Here is a 22,247-nt window from a genome sequence, read left to right as displayed (position 1 = left end):
CAGAGCATTTAATTCAAATTAACAGTTATTGGCCATAACTTGTATGATTAATTCATTTGATTTCTTGTTTCTGTGCGTTGACAATTTGAAACGATTGTCTTTGTTGGCTTCAGGACGTTTGCGACAGGAATTTTCTGAGCGCTGGGGCTTTTGCTAAATGCTTATTTCAAATATTCAATGTAATATTCATGTCACTTTAGAATGTATAATAAGTTTTGTAAATTATAGGTCAAGAAAGCTGAACCTCAAAATTAACAAAGCACTTTAATAATATTGGTCCTTAAATATTATTGATTAGATATTGCACTAAAAACGTAATCTAATTGGAAATCATTGATAACAACATGGAAAATGTCACATCCAATTCCAGGACATATTGTCCTGGCCTAGTATAAATATTTAATATATTACGCAGATCCTAAAAAGGAAAATGGCTACAAAGGTCCACAAAAAGCAGGTATTAAAATAGCTTTAGGCCGCCATAAATAAGAGCCTGCTGTCCGGAAACCAGAAATAGATACCGGAAGCATTAATTAGTAACCCAAAATAAAACAAATGAAAATGACAAATGACTGCTCCTGCTACAAATATAGCACGTAATACGCAAATCAAACAGTTATTCCAATGATTAAGTAATAATAGAAAAACTTAATTGTATGACAGAACTAAGCTTCAACTAAGATAAATATTCTATATTTGATTATTTTGTTCCATTCACAGATTGTCTACGGAAACTTTTGCTGATGTTTCAATTAAATTCAGTGCGTTAGGAGACACAACAAAAAAGTACGAAGCAGGAAACTAAACCGAAATAGGAAGCGAGACTGGGGAGGCAAATACAAATAGTGGCAGGACATAGCATGTAAATGCGACTGGCCCTAGATGTGTGTGTGTGGGCGAACGCTTAATAGGAAAAGCAAATAGCAACGAGCTCATGGAAAATAAATATAAATAAGCCAACGACAACGACTACGACGAGCAAAGCAACAAGAAAAAAAATTGGTTGACGCTTTCCCTCGTTGGCGGTCAAGGAAAATTTATTGCATTGCACAAATGAGACAAGAAGAAAACGCAAACGAAGAAACGGCAAACATAAAAAAGCGCGAGCATGGACAAGAAAAATAACCAAAAATTCCGTAACAAATTGAAAAATTAAAGTTTCGCCCAAGGAAAACTAAAAAAGGAAAAATATGCAAATACGGACACGCAGCATGGATCCTGCAACATACAGTCGATATTTCTTCGCCTATGGCATCCTCATCGTGCTGCTGCTCCAGCTTTGCCGAGGTAAGAGAAAATTTCAAAGTTTTCATTAACCCCAAAAATAAACTTTTGCTGCCTCCAAATATAATGCATACGCCATGTGGTGCCCCAGCGAGATAACTCATTTGAAATTCATTCAATAATCGATACTCGAAAGCCTTTCGAGACTGTGTTAAGTTGGGAAAGTCAGGCGCAAAGTCAAGGCTGTCAGGTCGCGGGCATAAATCTGCTCTCGAAATCCTTTCTGCCCTCAAGACCTTGCCAGGGCAAGTTTGCCACTGCCACCACTGCCTGTTATTTATTTTTAATTAAGTTCAACAAACTGCTAAGCAAAAACTAAACAAAATTAACTGGCAAACAAGCGAAAGTCTTGGTTAACCACGAGAAGGGTGAATTAGAAAAAGACTTTTGATTTGCGAAGATAATGGAGATGTGGATTGAGGTTGGCTGAAGGTCTAGCATACCCTACACATTCTCTTCGAAAGGATATTGAAATGGGGTCGAATGGAATATCGAATTTCATATTGTCGTCAATTGGATAATATTTGAATTACAGCAATTAAAAAGTGTTTAAATGCATTTTTTATTACCATTCTTTACTCGAATGCAAATAGTTAGTCAGTATTAATTACTGATTTAAAATGCAATGCCCTGAAAACAAATTAAAAATTACTAATCCCTTCTGATGGAGCAGAAAACTATTCGTTTGCCTTTTACTAAAGAGCTCAATATCCGTTTCAATGATTGTCACTTTTCACAGCTAATGAAACGTACGGTTGACTGAACCATAAATTAAATTTAATTATTTGCACATCTTTCATTAGCGCCCACCGCAATTAATATATTTTATTAATATTAATTTTTTGTGTGTGTGCGAAAACCTTCAACTTAATTAGCTTGATTGCCGAGAGGCAGTAAGAAGAAAAAAATGGAAAACACCAGTGAAACTTTCCTGCTGCCACATTTAATTAAATAAATAAACATGCTCAAGTTTTTTGCCATTTCCGTTTCCAGTTCCTTTTGCGGCAGAGTTGTCAAAGCAAAAAGTTTCTGTGGCAGATCTGTGCTTACTATTTAACTTAGCTTCCCTTCCACGCTCAATTGCGACAACGGAGCGAAATAATAATGACTGACAAATACAATTTCTGTCTAGACAAACGGGGGAACTGAAATGATTATTATTTGCTGGCACTTAGCCGGCTTGGGTTTGAGCGAGCGCTGCCTGAATTATAGATAGAAATCTTATTTTCCTATTATGAGGTCACGTACGCATGCCGCACAGAGGGGAAAAATTCTGGGAGCGAGCAACAAATAATGAAATTAAGTTAACGTGGCGCACACTTCTGGCCGAATTGTAACTAACAAAGAGCGAGCAGCGATGTCCGAGGGAAGTACACATTTATTGGCAGCACATGAAACTAATGTTGAGCGACACGCACTCTCCCCCTTTCCTATTTCTCGATATCCCCTTTATTCAGTTAATGAAAGTTCCTGCAGACGCCGAGCACTTGGGGCTCCTTCGAGTGGAGTTTATTAAAGATTTGGCTCGGTTTGTTCAGGCATCATAAATACCTATAAGTATTATTAAGTGCCTTTTCTAGCGATTAGGCGGGGTTAAAGTGTTCTTGAAGACCCATTGAAAGGGCCCCAGTTAGAAGGTGCCAACAGATTGTGGGTTTTGTGATGGCTTACTGGCCAACGGTATGAATAGCAAAAAGGTGAATGCTATTTGCCTATAAAATAGTCTGGGAAGTTCGAATAGAAACTCAAGACAAGCACTGATAGGTACCCAAAGTTTGCAATTTATACTTCAAATCTAAATTATTATTAGATGAATTTATTTAATATATTCAAAATTATAATTTAAACGTTTTTAAATTTGTGTTTTCTTTATGTAAATTGTTTTCCAATTGATTCCCTTTTTTCCCCTTTCCATTGACACTTATTCCCTTGCATAATTCTCTAGCCATCTGCAATGTGATTAATCATAAAACATTGAAATTCATGTGCTAAATTTAATTGAATTTACCTACTTTTAAGGGGGCAGTATATGTATGAGGGATAATTGGCGACTCATGCAGTGACGTCTTTGGCATTACTCCGCTTGCAGGGCGAAGCGAATTTTAATTATATTATTACAGCTGTGACTGCGTGGAGTAATTTAATTGATTTTCTAATTAAAGAAAATAATGTGCATTATGCATGTGCCTTTGATGGACGACTTAGCTCGACCTGATTAATTTGTCATTTCGGTTTGATGCCTAACACAATTTGAGGTAATTATGGGAAATAATAGTGGGCTGGCGTAAAACGAATGGATTTGTTGACTGACATGTTTTGAAGGATTAAATTTGAAATCCTTATAGCAATCGCCTTCTGGGCTTAACGCCGTCCTTACAAAAGCCAAACACAAATATTGTCAGAGAATTCCTTTAAGTCAAATCGATATGGAAACTTGTGACTTTATGCGCCCTCCGATTAACCATCTAGCAAGAAACAGACTCAATGGGATCCGATCGATTGTTGCCAAGTTTCTTGCTGCTCTCATCTTTCCTTATACTTTATGCCATATTTTTTGTTTTCCTCTCCCTTTTTTCCTTTTGCAAAATATGCAAATGAAAGTGCGCCTGCAATGCAGCAAAAACTGAACTGAGCTGAGCTGACAACTGGGAGCTGTTGGCTTTGGTGGCCAGAAGGGGTTAAAGGGGCGTTGGGCGGCGCTGGGGGAGTGGCAGACGTGCTCCCGTTTTGCGACTGCAATGACAACGACCAGGACAACGAGGATGCACTAGTCGTCAAAGAAAAATAGGATACCAGAAGAGCATCGAAGATTTAAATACCCTCGAAGTATGTTAAAAATGCAGGGGAAACACTTATCGGTACACCAAAAAAAACTTGATATGAAACGATGATTGATTTGATGCCGGAATCTCAGCTTGATATGCTCGAAATGTAAGCAATAGGCCAGGTTAAATATCGAATGCTTCTTTCTCCCTACCACTCATGTAACTTTAAGTGCTCTCTCGCTCTATCTCGAATTGAGAGAGTTTGTACATCTCGCTCCCACGTTACTTAAGTCGCCACATTGCTTCTTCCTCTTTATTTCAAAGTCAGAGAATCTCCGAGAGAGAGATTTTGGTAAAAACGATATGCGCATGCAATACCAGAAATTTACCATGCTCATGTCGATTTGACCGCGAATGTATTAATTTTTTGAAGACATGAAGCTTAGCCCATCCGAATTCGGAAATTTCGACCATCTTTAGTTAGAGGAGAATCTATTATATAAAGTGAAATAGGTTTTTTTAGCTAGTAATTTTAATTTTTGGAAACTATAATACCCCTTATAAGGGTATCACATCAGGGCTCAGACTGCAACTGAAATAAAGACGGGGACAGGACTCTAAAGTGGACAGAAAGCCGAATAGACAGACGGACCATCGAGGAGGCTGAGGAGGAGACCAACTTCCGCCTCTGATTGCAGATTAAGCACGTTCTAGGCGGCTGCCTCGGATGAGAAAGGGGTCCAGTGGATCGGTGGAGGCTGCTGGCGGGGATTGATGCGTATTGATGCTGCTGGCGTCTGCGAAACATGGAAAAAACATCTTTATTTGCTCAAGGCTCCGCATCCGGTTCCTCAACCCCTGGAAACCCATGAGTAAGCTCTCCAACCGAGCCGCATCATAATTTCCTTGTCTCCTCTGTGCTGTCTGGAAAAATTTGCATTGTAAGTGAAGCCTTGGCAGGGTCGTAAATTCTTGGCTCGGCAGCCTTTCAGGCAAGAGGCCCCCTTTTGTGGACCGTTTTTCCAATGAGTTTTCAATGGACTCTAATAAAATTAATTGCATTTTGCATTTGCCTGTCGAGCTTTATTGATAGAAGGAGATGAACAGGGTAGGAGAATCCTTGCTGAGCCGAGTTGAGCTCATGTGACAGTCAGATTTGGATTCGAAATTGCAATTGCTCTGCCGAGAATTTTCCGGACTTATTTTTCCGGATGATCAAGGGAGTACAAAAGTACCGAGATTGATGCACAATGTTTGCATTGTGTAACTAATCCGCTTGAGTGAGCTGCTACCATTGTCATTTGGCTTCTAAATGGGATTTTGCCCAAATATGATATTTCTTGTATTTTTATTTATTTTTGGTATAAAATGGAAATGTCGCACTACGTTGAATGTTTGATATACACATGAGGGCACAAGAAAATGTGAATTTCATTATGGGAGATTTAGTTTATGGAAATATTCTATATCAAAACTTTTATGAATCAATGGAATTTCATATAATTGTGATGACCACAATTGTTTATTAAAAAACACATTTAGAGGAGTCTAAAATCAAGGGGTATTATTTTGATAGCTATATTCAGCTTCAATTAATTTTCTATGAATTGATTAACCAAACAAGATCAATGGCTTCACTTGAAAATCGACTGCCCACGAACCCTTGAAAGTTCATTAGTTGCCCATGAAGACCACCCTCGGCACATTATTTAGATGACTAAGGACATTGCTCACCCCATCAAAAAGCCATAATGATATGCAAAGCTAAACTTTGCTCCGTAAACTTCTGCACTTGACACTCATCCCCAACAACTCTTCGCTCCCCCAACATTGAATTAGATTTCGAGCACAACTAAACCCCAAAAAGAAACTCATTTCGGGCAATAGAGGCGGACAACTTTTGTCTGCGGTTGACATTTGTGGCCCTCCGGCGGCAAATGAAATCATTTAAAAATCAACAATAATTAAGTAGCAAACTTTTGTCTGTGACGGCAGCCCTGCAGTTCGTTTTAAGGTGAACCGAAAGAAGTGCTGAGTGATCCCCTTTCGACCATAACTATGACGTTTACACGACATCAAATGGAAAACTTTCCGGATCTGGCAGGCTCACAGCTCCGCCTTGGCCTTCTGGCATTGGCTTTTCCTAATTAAGCTCAGGTTAAATGCCAAAACTTTGCAATTTCTGGCGTATTAATTAGCTACTTGGTCTTCAACTACCGGTAGCTTCAATTGCGCATTTTAAATTTGTCAAAGTTAGCACACTGTTTCGGAAAATAAATAGTTAAATGGGTATATATTGTTAAATACACCCAAAAAAAACTTGATATGAAACGATGATCAGTTTGAAATTATGTGGTATTAATTTTGACTTGATATGCGGCATCTCAGTTCGAATTTCGTATTAATAACAAAATGATATGTAATCTTATCAAGTATTTAAAAGCTCCTAACAATTGTTTGTTGTTAAGTATCTTACAAATAATGATTGAAGAATATTTATTAAAGCTTGATCATCCAAACGTTAGGCCTGGTAAATATGTATTGTAAGGGCACAGTTTAGAATCCTTAGGGCAAGATCCTGTTATAAATGTCTTAAAAGCTGCAAGTTTTTAATTTTCTGTTTATTATTCAACTTTTTTATTATTTTACTTTGCTTACGTTGTTTTCCCTCATTTATAAGAAACTGTTTATGCAACTGCAATAAGCATTTGTTGTATAATGTAAAACTGCAGTCTTCGTGTATTACGCAAATTGGCTTCTCATTGATGAGGCAAGGTTGAAATGCACCGCAGGCCATTCTGCAACTCACAGCTGCCCCAGAATAAAAATTAATGAAATTTCGGTAAAATTTCTGTTAAACTAACCAATAATAATACTAACGACGCAAGACTTCATCACTAAATACTTCTAGCGGAACAAAATCCACTTGTGAGACATGAATAATGCGATTATAATATTGATAATTAAATTCGTAACGGATTAATTTGATTAGTGATAAAGGTTTTTACATACACACAAAAAAAACTTGGTAAAATCAACTGTAATAATTGTCAAACAGGCCCCAACCAGCAAAATTGTCAATTCTACTAAGTAAATAGTCATTTCACAACAACAAAATACACACAATTAGCAAAGACACAAACCCAAAGCAAAAACAAAATACTCGTAACTATTTTAATAGTTACGTAACTATCTTTGTTGGTCAATTTTACCATGCAAATTTTTTTGTGTGTAGGTTTAGTTTTGCTAAAGGCTTTCTCAACAAAAAAATGGTTGTTCCCTATTTGCTTTTGAAATCAGTTAAAGATGTATTCGAAAAATTAAAAATCCTTACAGTTATAGTCATTTCCCGGCTGCAACTCCTATGGGAGTTCTCTGTGGCCCAAGGATGTTTTCATAGTGGTTCCTTACAAATTCTCTTACTTGTGAAAGAAAAAAGGAGCACCGAGGGGTTTTCCAACGGCAGAGGTCCTTTGTGCGGTGGAAACCTTTTGGCAACGCACTTTGTTTGTCTTCCGCCAACGAGGCAGCTGTACACAAACTACTGGAGAGTGCAAAATGCTAAATTATACTTAAGCCGCACACACAGGCGAAATACGTGGATTCCACAAAGTGTCCACCAAAGCGGAGCCACGCACCGGCCGGAAAAAAGGAACTCAAACGACGCCGCCGCCTCAAAGCGGAAATGCACTCAAAGGGGCAAAGCCGACGGTGGGCGTGGCCACTTCCTGGTAACCCACCATTTACCCCAACATCTACACCCACAACATCGCCATCAACATCGTCATCGGCTTCAATGGCGGCGGCTCTTCTTTTCCCTACCTTTGTGCATTGTGCTCTCTATTTGTTTGTTTGTCGCTACGTTGGCGGTCTGGTTGAACGACTACAAAAAGCAGGAAATCAGGAATTCTGGTAAGACTTGAATCTTTCCATACCCTGTAAAACCATTTTCAAGGACCTTTAGTACACACAAAAAAATTTGCTTGGTAAAATTGACCAACAAAGATAGTTACGTAACTATTAAAATAGTTACGTGTATTTTGTTTTTGCTTTGGGTTTGTGTCTTTGCTAATTGTGTGTATTTTGTTGTTGTGAAATGACTATTTACTTAGTAGAATTGACAATTTTGCTGGTTGGGGCCTGTTTGACAATTATTACAGTTGATTTTACTAAGTTTTTTTTTTGTGTGTAGAGAAAGTAGAGCCAACTGAGGCCTATAGTAAATTCTAAATAAATTATAAATATTTAAGCTATTTTTAATAAGTATTTTTGCCATTTTTCGTGATAGTAAAAATAACAGAAAATATAGGTACACAGAGAAAAAACGGAAATATATGGAACTGATATTGTTTTATATCATTTTTTCCATAACTAAATGGTACGATTTCTTATCAATATGGTGCAAAATCATAAGTTCGGAAATATTATTTTGATATGAACACAAATAGGACCAAAATTGATATTAAAAAAAAACCTGATTGATGACTATTTTTGGTCTTTTTTTTCTCTAACCTCATAACCTTCTGGAATCATTGGAAAGTCTATCAAATCCTGTAAATGCTAACTACCACGTAAATAAACCCTTAAGACCTCTTCCCTTATTTTTGAGCACACGCAGTTATTTTCTTCCGGCTCGGCAACAATTGTATTTTTAAACATTATTGCTTTGTTATTTGTGAACTTGCCCAAAAATAAACTTCGAAAGCTGTTGACGGACGTAATGAACAAGTGTGGGATTTGCTTTGAGTTCTATTTCTGACTTGACAGCGAGGATATTCTCGTAGTTGTGCGTTAGATTTGATTGGATTCCGAAAAGGCGTTGACACTTGAATATAATTGAACAGGCTGGTCGGAAAATTACATTAGTGGTTAGGATGACTTAATAAAGGGCTTAGTTTAATTTACCTTTCAGTCTTTTGTGACGCAAGACATGCTAATTTAGAGTAAGTAAAGCGAAAAGGTTGAATAAATTTTGTTCTTCAATTAATGGCGTGTTTATATGACAGGCATTTATTTTCCAGTGAAGTTTAATCTAGGGAAGGTAAAACAAAGTCTGTTTTTTATTATTATGACACCAAAACAAGTCAAAAATTTAATTTGGTTTTTTCCGCATATTTTCTTAGTATTTTTTCAAATCTACTTTTCTACGTTAAAGTTTATGAAATCTAAAAGTAAAGATACGGGTATTACTTAAATGAGCTATCCTGTGCATTCTAAATCATTAAACGCCCCGTTTACTATCCAAAATTAGCCCCCACTTACATTCCCCTGGGACAAAATGAGCTGCACATTCGCTTCTCCCTCACGGATTGCCCCACTTTCCAACTGCTCATTTCAGCCCTGCAATATTAATTTCATATCTCGATTTGCGTGACCCAAATTGCCCTCCCAGTTGCAAGCGGGCCTACTACACACAGTTTTCCGTCTTTGTCTTGGGCTGTTAAATAAGTTGGCAACTTTTCATTTCACTGCAGCATTGTCTCGAGTACTGAGTTATATCGCCGGGGCCCAAGAGCTTTTCCACAGCCAGCACCCTGGCAGCATCTTTGCCTGGGAAAGGACTTTCCAACCAGGACACGTTGCTCAAGTTAGTCGCGTTCACTTTCCCTCCCAGCCAACTAACCATTGTGTTGGCAAAACAAAAGCGCATTGTTCTAGTCTGCAGGGGGAGGTTCCTTCGATTTCCTTGACTTTTATGCACTTGCTGCAAGTTATTTATGTCCTGCCACTGGCATTGAAACCGCGAAACCAGCCCACAGCTAAGGACCCATTAAAGTGGCACACACTTTGCCTGAATTTCTACCGAATAACTAAATATTTCCCTTCGATTGTTTCTTCCAGAATCCGCGGAATGCCTGACAATGACCGAAATCAAAATCCCCAAGCACATAATGCGCCACGAGGACGCCGCGCTCGGCTGCAAGTTCGATCTCGACGGGGAGTCACTGTACTCGGTAAAGTGGTACAAGGATGGCTTCGAGTTCTATCGCTATGTGCCCAGGGACATGCCCCCGGGCCAGGTTTTTCCCCTGCCAGGGGTAGATGTAGAGGTAAGTCGCGATATTAAAATAAAATATCAAAAACGACGCATTTTAAGGCATAAGTAGCTCTGTGTTCGAATATAGATTGTTGATTTTAATATCATTCATTTTTAAATTCAATAAAAATAGCAAAATGGCAATACTAAATTCCGGATTGTACTGATCAGTAGATGCCTTTATTTAATCAACCCTTTGAAATCATTGTCAAAGATATAATTTTAGAAACTAAAATTCAAGACAGAAAATTATTTAGTTATCCCTAGATTTGGTATGGTTAATAATGAGCTACAGAAAATCAAAATTGCTGCAATCGCTGGAGGAGTCTGTGGCGCCCGTCGATCATGAGGACGTCGTCCGTTTAATTGCCGATCAGATCCGCCAGCCTCTGATAGATCCCATCGAACGAAATCGGGAAAATAAAGAGGATCTGAGCATCCTGCACCTAGAGGATGCCATCAAGTTCAGGGATTCGATGCAAATCTTTCACGTGGAGCCCACAGCCGAATCTCTGGATGAAGTAATGCCCGTTAAGGATGACGATCTTGGAGAGATGCTGGAGGCCCTGACTGACGTGATGCTCGATGAGGATGATGAAGGCGAAGACGAAGAGGAGGACGATGAAGATGTGGATGAAGATGACGATGAGGATAAAGACCCAGACAATAGCGATGGAAAAGTTGTAGAAGCAAATGCAAACTCAGGCCATGATCAGGTCTTAGGTCATAAGAGTCACATATGGGATTGATTTTTATTTTAAATATAGAAAATTATTAGTTTAAAGCTGATTTTCATAATATAAATGTAAAGATGACCATTTGATATTTATTTATTAAAACTTTAATGTGTTGCATATAGTATGAATCGCTTAATGCGTGGAAATAAATACCCATTTTTAGGGAGCTTTCACTTTTGGCTCTGCGTTCCTTGACCTTATTTTTTTCCCCATTCTTGCAGTTACAAAACTCGACGGACGTGGTTGTTGTCCTGCGCTCAGTTAGCCTCCAGTCAACTGGCCGATATCGCTGCGAAGTGTCCGGCGAGGCGCCTTCGTTTCAGACGGTTTCCGGTCACGAGGACATGATTGTTGTGGGTAAGTGAAAGTGGCCAACAAAAAGCATGCACGCTAAAATGTTGGCTGAGGGCAGGGTAGGAAAGAGAGGGGCTATGTGAAGGAAAAGGGATAGCTATAGCTTTGGAAAACAATAGAAAGAGACAGCGAGAGCGAGAGGTTGGCGGAAGAAAAGCGGCAAGATTAATTGCAGCAAGCGAACTAAGCGACGAAAAGTAATCTGTTACAGTAGAGCTATTCCTGTCCCTTTCTCGCACGACCTCCTCTCTCACTCTTTATCTCCCTGTCTCCCTTTGGCGCACTACGAAAATGTATAAAATATTTCACATTTATTTAGTTTATGCCCGGCATTGTTTCTCGCTGCGATTTACAAATTCTCGAGGAGAAAACCTGTGCCAAAAATGCCAGCGGGCTCAGGAAGACAGAGATGGGGATAGTACGGAAGAGGGAGAGGGACGATTTCGGCCATCCTTTTTTCCTGGCCAACACAGACTTTCAATGAGTGTATGTGTGTGTGTGTCTGTTCTTTGTATTGTATTCCACTGGCAAATTGCCCATGTACGTGATGCAATTCTGTTGCTCACTTACAGCTTTGGATTTTTCCACAGCCCCAGACTCGTTCGCCCTCTCTCTCGCTCACCATCTCCCCTCTTTTTCGCCCCCCGTCTGCAACTTAATTTGAAATTTTTGCACAATCCAACAAAACATGGCGCAAAAATATGACCAAACGCAATATGAAAAACTGCTGCGGAGGAAAACTTAGAATAAACGTGTTTAATAACAGCGGAAAACTAGCAGAAAGCTTTACTAAGAAGAAGATATAAATTTTCAGTTTCATCAGACACTTTAAGATGAGCCCTAAGTAAATCTGTACGGGAAACTTTACATATTTAAAGACACAGAGGTTTTATTTAAGTTTCTTTTTAGTTTACAATTTGTTATTCTCGGAAATAAAAATTATCCCATTTAAAAGCCATCGGTAAATGTAGATAAAGATAATGGCCAATTCATTCAAACTTAATCTATTACAAACAACACAGTGTCTTCAAAAAGGATTAAATGCGTAGCACATCGAGACATCTCTGACCCGAATATCCAACAGATAAACCCCATTATGGTGATGATGTTTATCAACGTCAGTTGTCGGCACAATTGTTTGAGCCAGGTAAATTTCACCTTCATTTCCGTCCACTGAAATGTTGAGTGGGTTCCGGAGAGAGGCAATCAAAATTGGTATATCGCATAATTAGGCTAACTAAATATTTCCTCGACTGAGGGGAAGAGCGAGGGAGGAAAGTCCACCAATCAGAGCTTCCGTTTTCAGCTGGAAATTACTCAATTACGCTTAGACTTTAATGGAGAAAAATGGGAAGAGGAAAAATTGCGATGGGTTGGCGAGGAAAAGCCGCTCTTCAGTTCAGATGTAAGCGGATTAAATCAAAGGCATAATGACTGCGACGATTTGCGGATCAATAAACCTAATGAATTTCTGAGCCGGAAAAAGTGGAAAACTGGGTGCCACCAAAGGGCAAACGGAAAAGTAAGCCAGAAAAAGAAATGGCAGAAAAACACCGATAAATAGAGAAATTGCCAAAGTGATGAATTTAGTTGCCTGGTAGAAATCTCATTTAAATTACGGAAATACTTAAATAAACGAATTGGTTCTTATGTCTGCATTGTGGAGTAAATAATAGAGGGAAATACAGTTGGGAAAGCCAACTTGCTAAATGTGTTTGACCCAGTTCCTTAAATTAGACAGCATCAACTGGGGAGTCAACATACGCGATAATTGCAGTGTATGCGCGGAAATTGAAAATGTGGGATTTCCACGGATGGAAACGCGCGGGAAATGGGCGGAAAATACCGGCGTCCCGGTGCAGCTGCATATGATGGCCGCATCCGGTCGGGCAAATTGGTTAAACGTAATCTGTGCGAGAAATGCCTCGAAAAGTTTCACATGTGAATATATGTTTGTAAAGAAAAAATAGGAATTTTATTGTAGGTATTAAAAAATATCACAAAACGAAAACTAATTGTTTTAAGTTTCATTAGCTTACTTAATATAAAAAATGTGAAGATAATATATTATAATTTGTTGTTCCTAGCAGGAATTAGGTTCCAAAACAAAATTAAGATTTTGCTTAGAAAAGTTGTACAATATTACCTTAAAATAGTTTTGGTCTTCTCGAAATATTATTTGTTTTTTAAACTAATAATATTTTTCAATTTATAGTCAGCGGGGATTTTTCAATAAATGAAGCAACCTTTCCCAACAACAAAATACCTAGGGCAAGGTTAACTTCTTCGACAAAAAGAAAACCGGTAGAAAACTTTGGCAACTCGTTTCTTTTCAATCAATTGCGCCCCTTTGACCCTTTTGTGTGGATGCGTGGGCCAAAAAGCTATTAAGGTGAAAAATTGTTAGTTTATTTAGGCATCCGATTTACTTAGATATTTGTTTCAGTTGCTCAATTGAATCCATTGTTCACCCGAGCCCGGGACAAAGCAGAACCCGAGGGCACGGCCCACGCAAAACAAACTGGATCCATGTTGATCCCTTGTCTGAAGGCCCTTGGAGGCAAACAAAGCCGGACAATGGCGGCTAAAGAATAAAAATGCCCAGCAATTATTACCAATTGATATTGGAGCAGAGCCCAACAGGGGATAAGCAGGGGATGTAAGCACCCCGTCCCTGAACTGAAACAACAACGGAAAATATGTTGAACATTTTGCCAAATATTAAAGGGAGAAATTCGTAAAAGGAGTGCCACAAAATATCAACAGCTTTATCAATGTCAGGACAGAGTAAAAATAGTCGCTGGAAATAAAAATTTATGCAGTTCAGTTCGGTTAAGCCGAACAATAAGATGGAGAAAAATGAGTGAAAGGAGGAAAAAAGAGGACAAAGGGAAATGTCTTGAAGGAAAAAGTGAATTCTTCTGACCCTATTTGGGTACTTCTAAACAAAACGCCTTCTAAAATGAGTTTACCTATTTTATTTAACAAATAGCTTACGCTTTGGTTCTTTTGACAGTTTAATAAATAAATTATGAGGGCTTAATCAATTTTGAATAATGTAGACTTTTCGTAATAATATACAAAATAATTAATTATAATAAAAGTTTATTTTTTCTAAAATAAAAGTTATTTTATAAATATTAAATAAAACAAGTCTGCCTTTAAATCGTCAAACAAGCTTCACAGTGTACCCTTAATAAATTTCTTTATCGTCCTTTCCTCGTATTCGGCAAAGTCCTGGTGCAATTATTACCATTATTAAGGAGCGGATGAAAAAGTGTGGAAGAAATATTCTTTTGTGCGATAAACGCTGAAGTTTCCTTTCATTTTCCTAAACTTTTCATCAGTGCGAAACTATCGATTATGTTTAATTGAAGTTTCGCTTTAGTTTTGTTCGATTTTCACAGTTTTTGACCCAATTGGCAGGCAGCCAGGTCGGCCAGCAGACCTGGCCCTGCCCTTTAGCCCCCTAATTCCGGCCATTTGCTGCTCCATCGTCATCTGTCCGGCAACTGGACTTCATGGCCATAACACACAGTGACCCACAAAAGGCAAACAACAGCAACGTGAATCAAATCAAGTGCTACAACGTACAAAAGTTTCGCACCGTCGAGATGTATTCGACATTTTCGTACACATATTTGTTATTTTCTATTTTAGTTGAGCTTAAACTAAATTTGCATGCCCTCTTTGTTGCGATTGGGAATCAATTTAATTTCCCCAACTGATGGCTCAAAAAAATTATTTGACATCGTTGCACAGCTGGGGGATAGAATTTTGGTGGAAACCAGAACCAAATTAACCATCAATCTTGTTTGGAAAACACAACTTAATTGCGGATGTATAGAAACGAAATGTTTTTGGTTTTTGGGATTTTTTTCTAACAATCGGCTTATACACGAGGGAAATGAGCAATTTGTAGTATTTTATTCATTTATTTTAAAACGATTTAATAAACTATTGATTTGGTACTTTAACAATAGAATTGCACTGGTCTTATTTGATACTCAAACTTAAAATAAGTTAATTTAATCCATTAAATTTGGAAAAGACTAACGGTGATTTTAAGCGTTCCCCATATTTAGTAGAAGTCAAAGTTGAATCGGACTGCTGACAAACGGAAACCAAACTAGCTGCTCCATTAGTAGCGGCCACCTCATCCGACAATCCTCGGGTGTCAGCCTCCTAATCCGAAACCTCTGCTCTCCTCCGCAATTGCAGTGACTCCAAAGCACGGACCACAAATCACGGGCGGACAGCCGCGGTATCAAATTGGCGACATGGTGCGCGTCAATTGCACCTCGGCGGCTTCCAGGCCGGTCTGCCATCTCAGCTGGCTGATTAACGGGATGCACGCGAACCGCTCGGTGCTGCGACCCTATGAACCCCTGATTGTGGGCCGCGAGGGGCTGGAGGTCGCCCGATTGGGCCTGGAGTTCCGGGTGCGAGCATGACATTTCAAGCACGGCGACATGAAGTTAAAGGTGAGTTAAAAGCTGCCCATTAAATACATATATACATTTTAAATGTGCAAAGAAAATGAAAAAGATTTTATGTAAATTAATATTTAATATATACTACTTACATGTGAGAAATACTTTAAAATATTGTTTTAAAGAAATGCCACGCAGATTTTTAATTTTAAATAATACCACGTTTGAGGGCCAATTTTCAGGAACTGAGAGTCCCCTTCAAGGATTTGCAATAAGCTGATTATGGGCACCAGGACAGGCCATGAAAATTGATACATTCATTCATCCGATATCCCATCTCATACATATTTGCAAGCGCACTGTTGCTCTGATTCAATTTGCGACAACATAACATGGCAGCTCATGTTGATTATTATCCATTCGGACCCAGTTGGCCAGTCACTCGCCCACTGGCCAGCCCATCCCCCAGTCCAACCACCCAACCACCCGCACCACTGCGAGTGCAAATGTATGTTGAACAAGCCACAAAATTTCATGCGAACGCGGACGGCCGACGAAGAGCTCTTATGACATGGCCAGTATGCACAGTGGGTTTAAATACAGTTAACTATTACCAAAGACACTTAATAGCATTCAAATGTTTTGTGAAAATGATTTTTTGGTCTACAAGAAAGCATTGGTACAAGTAGCATTGATTGGAATCGATCAAATTTCAAGTTTTTTTTATTGAAACGAATTTCTATGTCACATCGAATAATAACTAATTGTATTAAACTTATAAACGTTTTATTTTTTTGTACTTAAAATTATTTTTTATATTATAAAAACCTTTAATTTTGGTTTCCTTTTTAACAAATAAGAAAATATTTTACAATAAGGACCCACTGTGCACCGATCTTTGGGCACCGTGTGGGTCACTGTCCGTTTGCATATGTGGTGACGCAGGGTGTGCTGGTGTGCATACTTGTGTGGGTCCTGCGGAGATGTATGCGGGTCATTTTCGGGTTATTTGGCAGCGCGCGGGGGGAGTTAATGAAAGCATAAAACTTTTACAGCGCCGTCAAGAGGATGGCCAATCCGCCATCGTCCCCATTTCCCACAGCCCCCCAGCACATTTATCAATGTACACAGATTTGATGAAAGTTTTCCCTGCTCGTTCTTGCATTTCCCGGCCATAATCCGACTGCAGTGTGTCGCCAAAATCTCCTCCGTGTACTGGCAGAGCAACGAGGAGAGCGTGGAGAGCGACAAGCACCAGAGGATTCCGGTGCTGGAGTCGCGGGAGACGGTCATGTCCAAGTCCCGTCAGTCCCTGGACAAGGCTCAGTCCTCGCTCGAAGGTGAGTGATCATCAATCATCCGGCGGTTAGTTGGTCAACAAAAGCTGTGCACTCGGAAAGAACTATGGCAGTTGTCATGAAAAATAAAGAATATTAATTAGCTAACCAGAACCTTAAAGGAGAGAAGATACTATTTAAGTTGAGATAGATTTTTGCTGCACGTATCCCGTCAGCTTTAAAAAATAATTTAATATTTAATTTTACGAAAAAAAAAATTTTTAATTTTAAAGAAAATAAAATTTACACTTTTTTTTCAGGCGCTTAAAAACTAAGTATTGCTGTAAAAATTTATAATTATTCAATTTAAACAATTTAGAGAAAAAAATTACTATTTGAGATTTAAAATAATAAAACTTAAATGTTATATCTCATTTAATCATTTCATTTAATGATAATTGTTATTAAAATGTAATCAAGCAAAGCAATTTGACATTTTATAACAAATTATGACAATACTGCAGTATGATTTTTCCGAGTGCCCCAGCAACAGTTGTGCCCACAAAAGTGGGAAACCTTTTCATCCGCCCAGCTCTCGATGGCTAACTCCCTCTGACCTCTGACCCGCTTTGAAATCACATCCCCAAACTAGACAAACAACTGAAGAAGAGCCGACGCCCTGCAGCGGCAACTTCAGCGGCAGCAGCAGCAGCGGCGGCAGCTGCCTCCTCCAGTGCAACTAGAGCAACTGTGGCGCCATTCGGGACGATCTGGGGCTCATCGGTGCCCTGGTCACGCATATTAGCTTCCAAATCAATTGCACGCATTTCCCTCTTCGCCCTGCCAGTCTTAATAGCATTTCTGTGTAGCTTTCGACCGGCAGTCGAGGGAAGCTGCTGTCAGAGGAGCAATGGCAGCCGTGGCAGACGTGGCAGCAGCAACATCAACAGCAGCGACACCGACGGGAGCAACATAAGCAGCAGCAACATCAACAGGAGCCGCCTGTCGAGCCAATTAAGCTGCGAGAAGCCTGCTCAGCGTAGATAACAATTAACCGGAGAGCAAATGAACAGTCGTGGCATCAAAAGAGGCAGCAACATGGCCTAAAATCCCATTAAGTTCTTTGTAAATATTTCAAGTTTTTGTCACATCAAGTATACGCCGCGTGTGTGCGGCTCGCTTAAATAGTGTATGTACATATCCATATATTTACTGTACTTATATATTACTCATTTATTAGTGAAGCATTAAAATGTCGTTGTTCCTCTTTGGGCTTATTTTGCTTGTCAATTTTAGGGAATGTGCTCAAAGTTGTTGGCTATGAAATTGCTTTAGAAATAAGAAAGCGACCAAAAATTTTGAATGGTTCGCATAACTGTATAAATAAATAACCTGAAGTAAGTAGCCAAAACTGTAAAATTTAAGGATTAACCTAAGGTTCTAAAGCTATTTAAACATTAAGATAACAATTATAGACGTTGAAGCCATAGAGGACAGAGAAAACCAAAAATCGATTTAAGTATACTTAATTTCAATAAAAAGTTAGAAAGTAATCTAGCCAACAGAATCCTAGAATTAACTGTAATTGGTACAAGTTAAAAGAAACATTTTACATAGATAAATTATTATCATAAAAATAATGTATGCTTTTATAAATTAAATTTTTGGGTTAAAATATTACCCAAACTACTGATTTCACATAGTTTCATATTTCGTTAATTTTTTAAGAATTGTTGGTATTGATTTTATAGAGCAGATTCAAAATCGACCTAGCTTAACGAACCTTCATCGAACAAATTCTAACTGCGTAAAATCAATTTTAACTGGAATGATTAAAACAATCTCACCCCACATGTATTTAATTGATTTTACTGCACTTAAATGTATGACGCACACCTTAAGGCATATCTCAGCTGAGGAAATCTTTGTCTCCTTCTTGTACGATGAACAAATTGTTAAATGTTACCTAGACTAAGACCATAACTAGCAAAATCATATCCAACCATAGAGAACTTAAGCCAAAAAAACCCTGTGTAGCAGTGTAAAATATATGCGGATAATGAATGTTATTAAGTCTTTAAAGAAATAAAGAATGCAAAAAAAATATGAAATTAGAGTGCCTGATTGTCGTTGGCACTGCCCCAAGGAAGTAACTGCCAACATATTTTCAGGGCCTCTGCTCTGTCGTCAAGTGGGGTATATAGGACATGATTATGTGTATGATTATATGTATAAGTAAAAGGTAAGAATTAGTGTTGAATATATTTTAGTATTGAATTTTGTTATTTAGTTCTTCTTTTTTTTCCATATATAAACTTTTGTTCCTGAATTTTTTTCGATTTTTTTTTCACTGAATTAGGGCTAGTCTCAAGCCAACAAAAAGTCGTCCAAAACAAAAAACTTCATATGAAATAACGTAAAATAATGTTGTTTCATATGAAGTTTTTTTAATTTGGACGACTTTTTGTTAGGTTGAATACTTTTATAAGGTATATTTTATTTCCAACGCCTTGATTGTTTTGACTGAATTTTTTCCAGCCTTGTCCCCTCGTCATCGCTTTCATTGTGAGCGCTCTTGACCTGGAACAGAAAACCGAGAACGGGGAACAGATTCGTGCCGGCAATTGTCCTTGCCAGGCATTCTTTTCGCTGTTATACTTTTTTATTGTTGCTGGCAGTGTCATAATATCTCGCCTTGGCGCTGCGATGGCATTCATGTCGTTGCTTCATTTTATTGTTATTATATTTACTTGTCGGATTTGCTGTGTGTACTCTGGCCACCCTACTGCCCTCCCCTATAGATTTGGTTCATATTTTCCGAACGGGGCATTGGGTGCGATGGAAACCTCCTTGACTTGGCGATGCGTGTGCCATGCACTTAAACATTTGATTACGTGTCATATATCAACACATTGTACGATTGAATTTTCGCTACGCATGCGGTGGCTCCTCCATTCCGAGTCGTGATTGGGTGCTATAAAGAGCCGGATTCAGGGCTACGAACCTCAGCCGATGCCTGAGTGCATGCAGTTAAGAACATTCGTATCGCTAACCATAAATGTGAGCAGCTCATATTGTGTTCTTGCTTATCCAGACTGCTTTCTTAACGGCGGGTTAATGACTTGGGAATACTTCAGGCGGACTCAAGGAATGAAGAATGTTTATTTTGATAAGTTCCAAGGATTCTCTCACTATTTATAGGCAAAAATAAGCCTATGAACAGGATAGTTGTTGTGCTAAAATATTAGCTTTCCGAAATGTACCTACACTCATAAAAAAAAATCGAAGAATTTCCTTAAAATCTAGAAAATTCTTTCTTGAATTTTTGCCAAAGGCGACCTCACCTTTGTTTCAAGAAATGGTTTTTTTGAAAGGCACCATTAAAACAAGAAAAAATATTTCTTGTTTTAAGAAATTAAATTTCTTAAAACAAGAAAGGGTTTTTTAGAAAGCCACCATAAAAACAAGAAAAAATATTTCTTAAAACAAGAAAGGCGATTCTTGTTTCAAAGGTGGTTTGTTTCTTGTTTCAAGAAATTAAATTTCTTAAAACAAGAAAGGGTTTTTTAGAAAGGCACCTTTTAAACAAGAAAAATTCTTTCTTGTTTAAATTTCCTTTCGAGAAATTTTATTTCTTGATTTAAGAAATAATATTTCTTGAAAGGAAGTTTTATATTAACACTGAAACCCTAAAAATAAAATGTAACTTAGTTTTTTCTTTTGCATATTATATTTATTTACATTTAAAACATTTAACACTTAACATTTAAACATTTTTAAATAACACATTTTTGACTCAAGAAAACATTATTATTACCCAAGGTCTGTTGAACTTCATATGACCTACGGTGATCCATTTTCTTCGCCTTTCCTCATCTATAAAAAAAGAGTTATTGGGATATCAATGATTTGTTTTTAGATAAACAACTTTTTTGAAATAATGTAATGTTAATAATAGCCAAAATACAAACACGTTGGACAGACGACCGAGAGAGAGGAGCAAGACAGGTAGAAAATGAAGGGTTGAAAATCGAATTTCAGAGAGAGAGAGAGGCACGGGAGAGACACGTACATACATACATATATATTTACATACAGTCCCTTGCGCGAAGGGAGACCGAATGTAAGCAGGGCAGATCGTGTCAGTTTTAAGAAGGAGAAGAGAGAAACGTCGCGACGCGTAGGTCAAGCGAGCGAGAGAGAGGAGCAGAATATGAAAGGGTTGAAAATCGGGCTTCAGATCGGGTGAGCCTCGTACATGCATAGATATTTACATGCATACATAAGCATGTCAAACAAATACAACATATTTTTCTTACCTTAGAAGGTTTTAAAACAAAATTACAGCTTCGACAAACAAATTATTTGGCTGATGCAACTGCAGGTATTTTCACTCTGAAAAATAAATAAAATGCGAGTAATAAGATAAAGTTATTATAGAACTGTACACCCACAAATTTATGTACAAATGTATGTATGTACGTAGCTCTTAGCTAAAAAACAATTCACCTAAATTGGTATACGCTTGGTAAAGAGATTTGAAATGTATCCTTTAATTACATACATACAATTGTACGCCCGCTATACAACAAATTATATACATATTTACATACCTTTGAATATTCGGAAAAAGGCTTCACCTCTTATCCGCTTGAAAATCACGTCCATCACTCACGAATTTTTTTCACAACTGACGCTCGGGGGATCAGAGAAGTCGGTAGCCGGGTAGTAGTCGGGCCGAGTAGGCCCTTCGTCCCACTTCGTTTTTCTTGTCGTTAACATTCGGCAGCCGAAGGAAGTCAATGGCTACTTTCCTATATTCTAGGGTCATTTCATTCATATATTCAAAGGTGATTTTGTCCTTAAATACGTACAAAAATGTTTTGGCTGCGACGGCAAAACAAACATATGATATTTTCATTTTTCTATTTTTAAGAAAAATTCTTTCTTGAATTTTTTCCATCAAGAAAGGTTTTCTGTATTCAAAGGACAATTTTTTAATAACAAGAAATTTTTGTTCTATTTTCAAAGGTAGGCCGATTCAATGGCGAGATTTCCAAAATTTAGAAATTAATTTTTATGAGTGTACACACAAAAAAATCTGTGTGCCAGATAATCTTTTTGATTTGCGGTGTAACACTCTCCTAACTCTAAATAACACTAGTTTACTAGTTTAGTTTACCACAATGAAATCCATTTTAATTCATTTCATTCATATTCATTTAAAATAATAATTCAAAATCCGACATTCTAAATTCAAAAAGTGTGAAACAAAAAAAAATGTTTTGAAATCCCGCCATATCCAAATCGTAGATTTGCCACTCATTGTAATCGATTAATATTTTTTTACATTCTTGCGT

General features: G+C 38.0%; 3 protein-coding genes and 1 long non-coding RNA gene across 5 annotated transcripts; 2 read left to right on the top strand and 2 right to left on the bottom strand.

Moving 5' to 3' along the window:
* Positions 1–973: 973 nt before the first annotated feature.
* beat-IIIb (beaten path IIIb) lies at positions 974–18,164 on the top strand. Its single transcript, XM_017151560.3, is given in 6 exon segments — positions 974–1,287; positions 9,891–10,099; positions 11,045–11,180; positions 15,399–15,661; positions 16,800–16,950; positions 17,540–18,164. Coding segments are annotated over 6 exon segments (1,251 nt in total). The 5' UTR covers positions 974–1,190; the 3' UTR covers positions 17,935–18,164.
* LOC108064164 (uncharacterized) lies at positions 6,522–6,951 on the bottom strand. 2 transcript variants are annotated; one of them, XM_017151562.3, is made up of 3 exons: positions 6,914–6,951; positions 6,708–6,860; positions 6,522–6,648 (listed from the first exon to the last, which is right to left on the bottom strand). In XM_017151562.3, exons 1-3 carry the CDS (start codon positions 6,942–6,944, stop codon positions 6,560–6,562), a joined length of 273 nt encoding a protein of 90 aa, XP_017007051.3. In that variant the 5' UTR covers positions 6,945–6,951; the 3' UTR covers positions 6,522–6,559. The 2 variants fall into 2 exon arrangements, with proteins under 2 accessions (XP_017007051.3, XP_017007053.2); XM_017151564.3 differs by having other exon boundaries at positions 6,930–6,951.
* LOC108064163 (probable DNA-directed RNA polymerase subunit delta) lies at positions 10,274–10,940 on the top strand. The gene has a single exon (XM_017151561.3). It carries the CDS (start codon positions 10,371–10,373, stop codon positions 10,833–10,835), a length of 465 nt encoding a protein of 154 aa, XP_017007050.2. The 5' UTR covers positions 10,274–10,370; the 3' UTR covers positions 10,836–10,940.
* A 2,434-nt stretch (positions 18,165–20,598) lies between the features above and the next one.
* LOC138913470 (uncharacterized) lies at positions 20,599–21,772 on the bottom strand. Its single transcript, XR_011419239.1, has 3 exons — positions 21,501–21,772; positions 21,207–21,282; positions 20,599–20,763 (listed from the first exon to the last, which is right to left on the bottom strand). It is a non-coding gene; the product is annotated as an uncharacterized lncRNA (long non-coding RNA).
* Positions 21,773–22,247: the final 475 nt, after the last annotated feature.

The sequence above is a fragment of the Drosophila takahashii genome, chromosome 2L, assembly GCF_030179915.1.
Source record: "Drosophila takahashii strain IR98-3 E-12201 chromosome 2L, DtakHiC1v2, whole genome shotgun sequence".
Lineage (NCBI taxonomy): Eukaryota > Metazoa > Arthropoda > Insecta > Diptera > Drosophilidae > Drosophila > Drosophila takahashii.
The sequence above is the reverse complement of the archived record's forward strand: the minus strand, read 5'-3'. Positions and strand labels throughout refer to the sequence as shown.

Excerpts from the sequence above, each read along its gene's own strand:
- LOC108064164 (XM_017151562.3), bottom strand. The coding sequence starts at position 6,944 with ATGAAGTCTTGCGTCGTTAGTATTATTATTG. Across the intron at positions 6,861-6,913 it reads CGTCGTTAGTATTATTATTG|CTGTGAGTTGCAGAATGGCC; the intron begins GTTAGTTTAACA and ends ATTCTGGGGCAG. Across the intron at positions 6,649-6,707 it reads TATAAATGAGGGAAAACAAC|CTTTTAAGACATTTATAACA; the intron begins GTAAGCAAAGTA and ends AAAAACTTGCAG.
- LOC108064163 (XM_017151561.3), top strand. The coding sequence starts at position 10,371 with ATGAGCTACAGAAAATCAAAATTGCTGCAATCGCTGGAGGAGTCTGTG.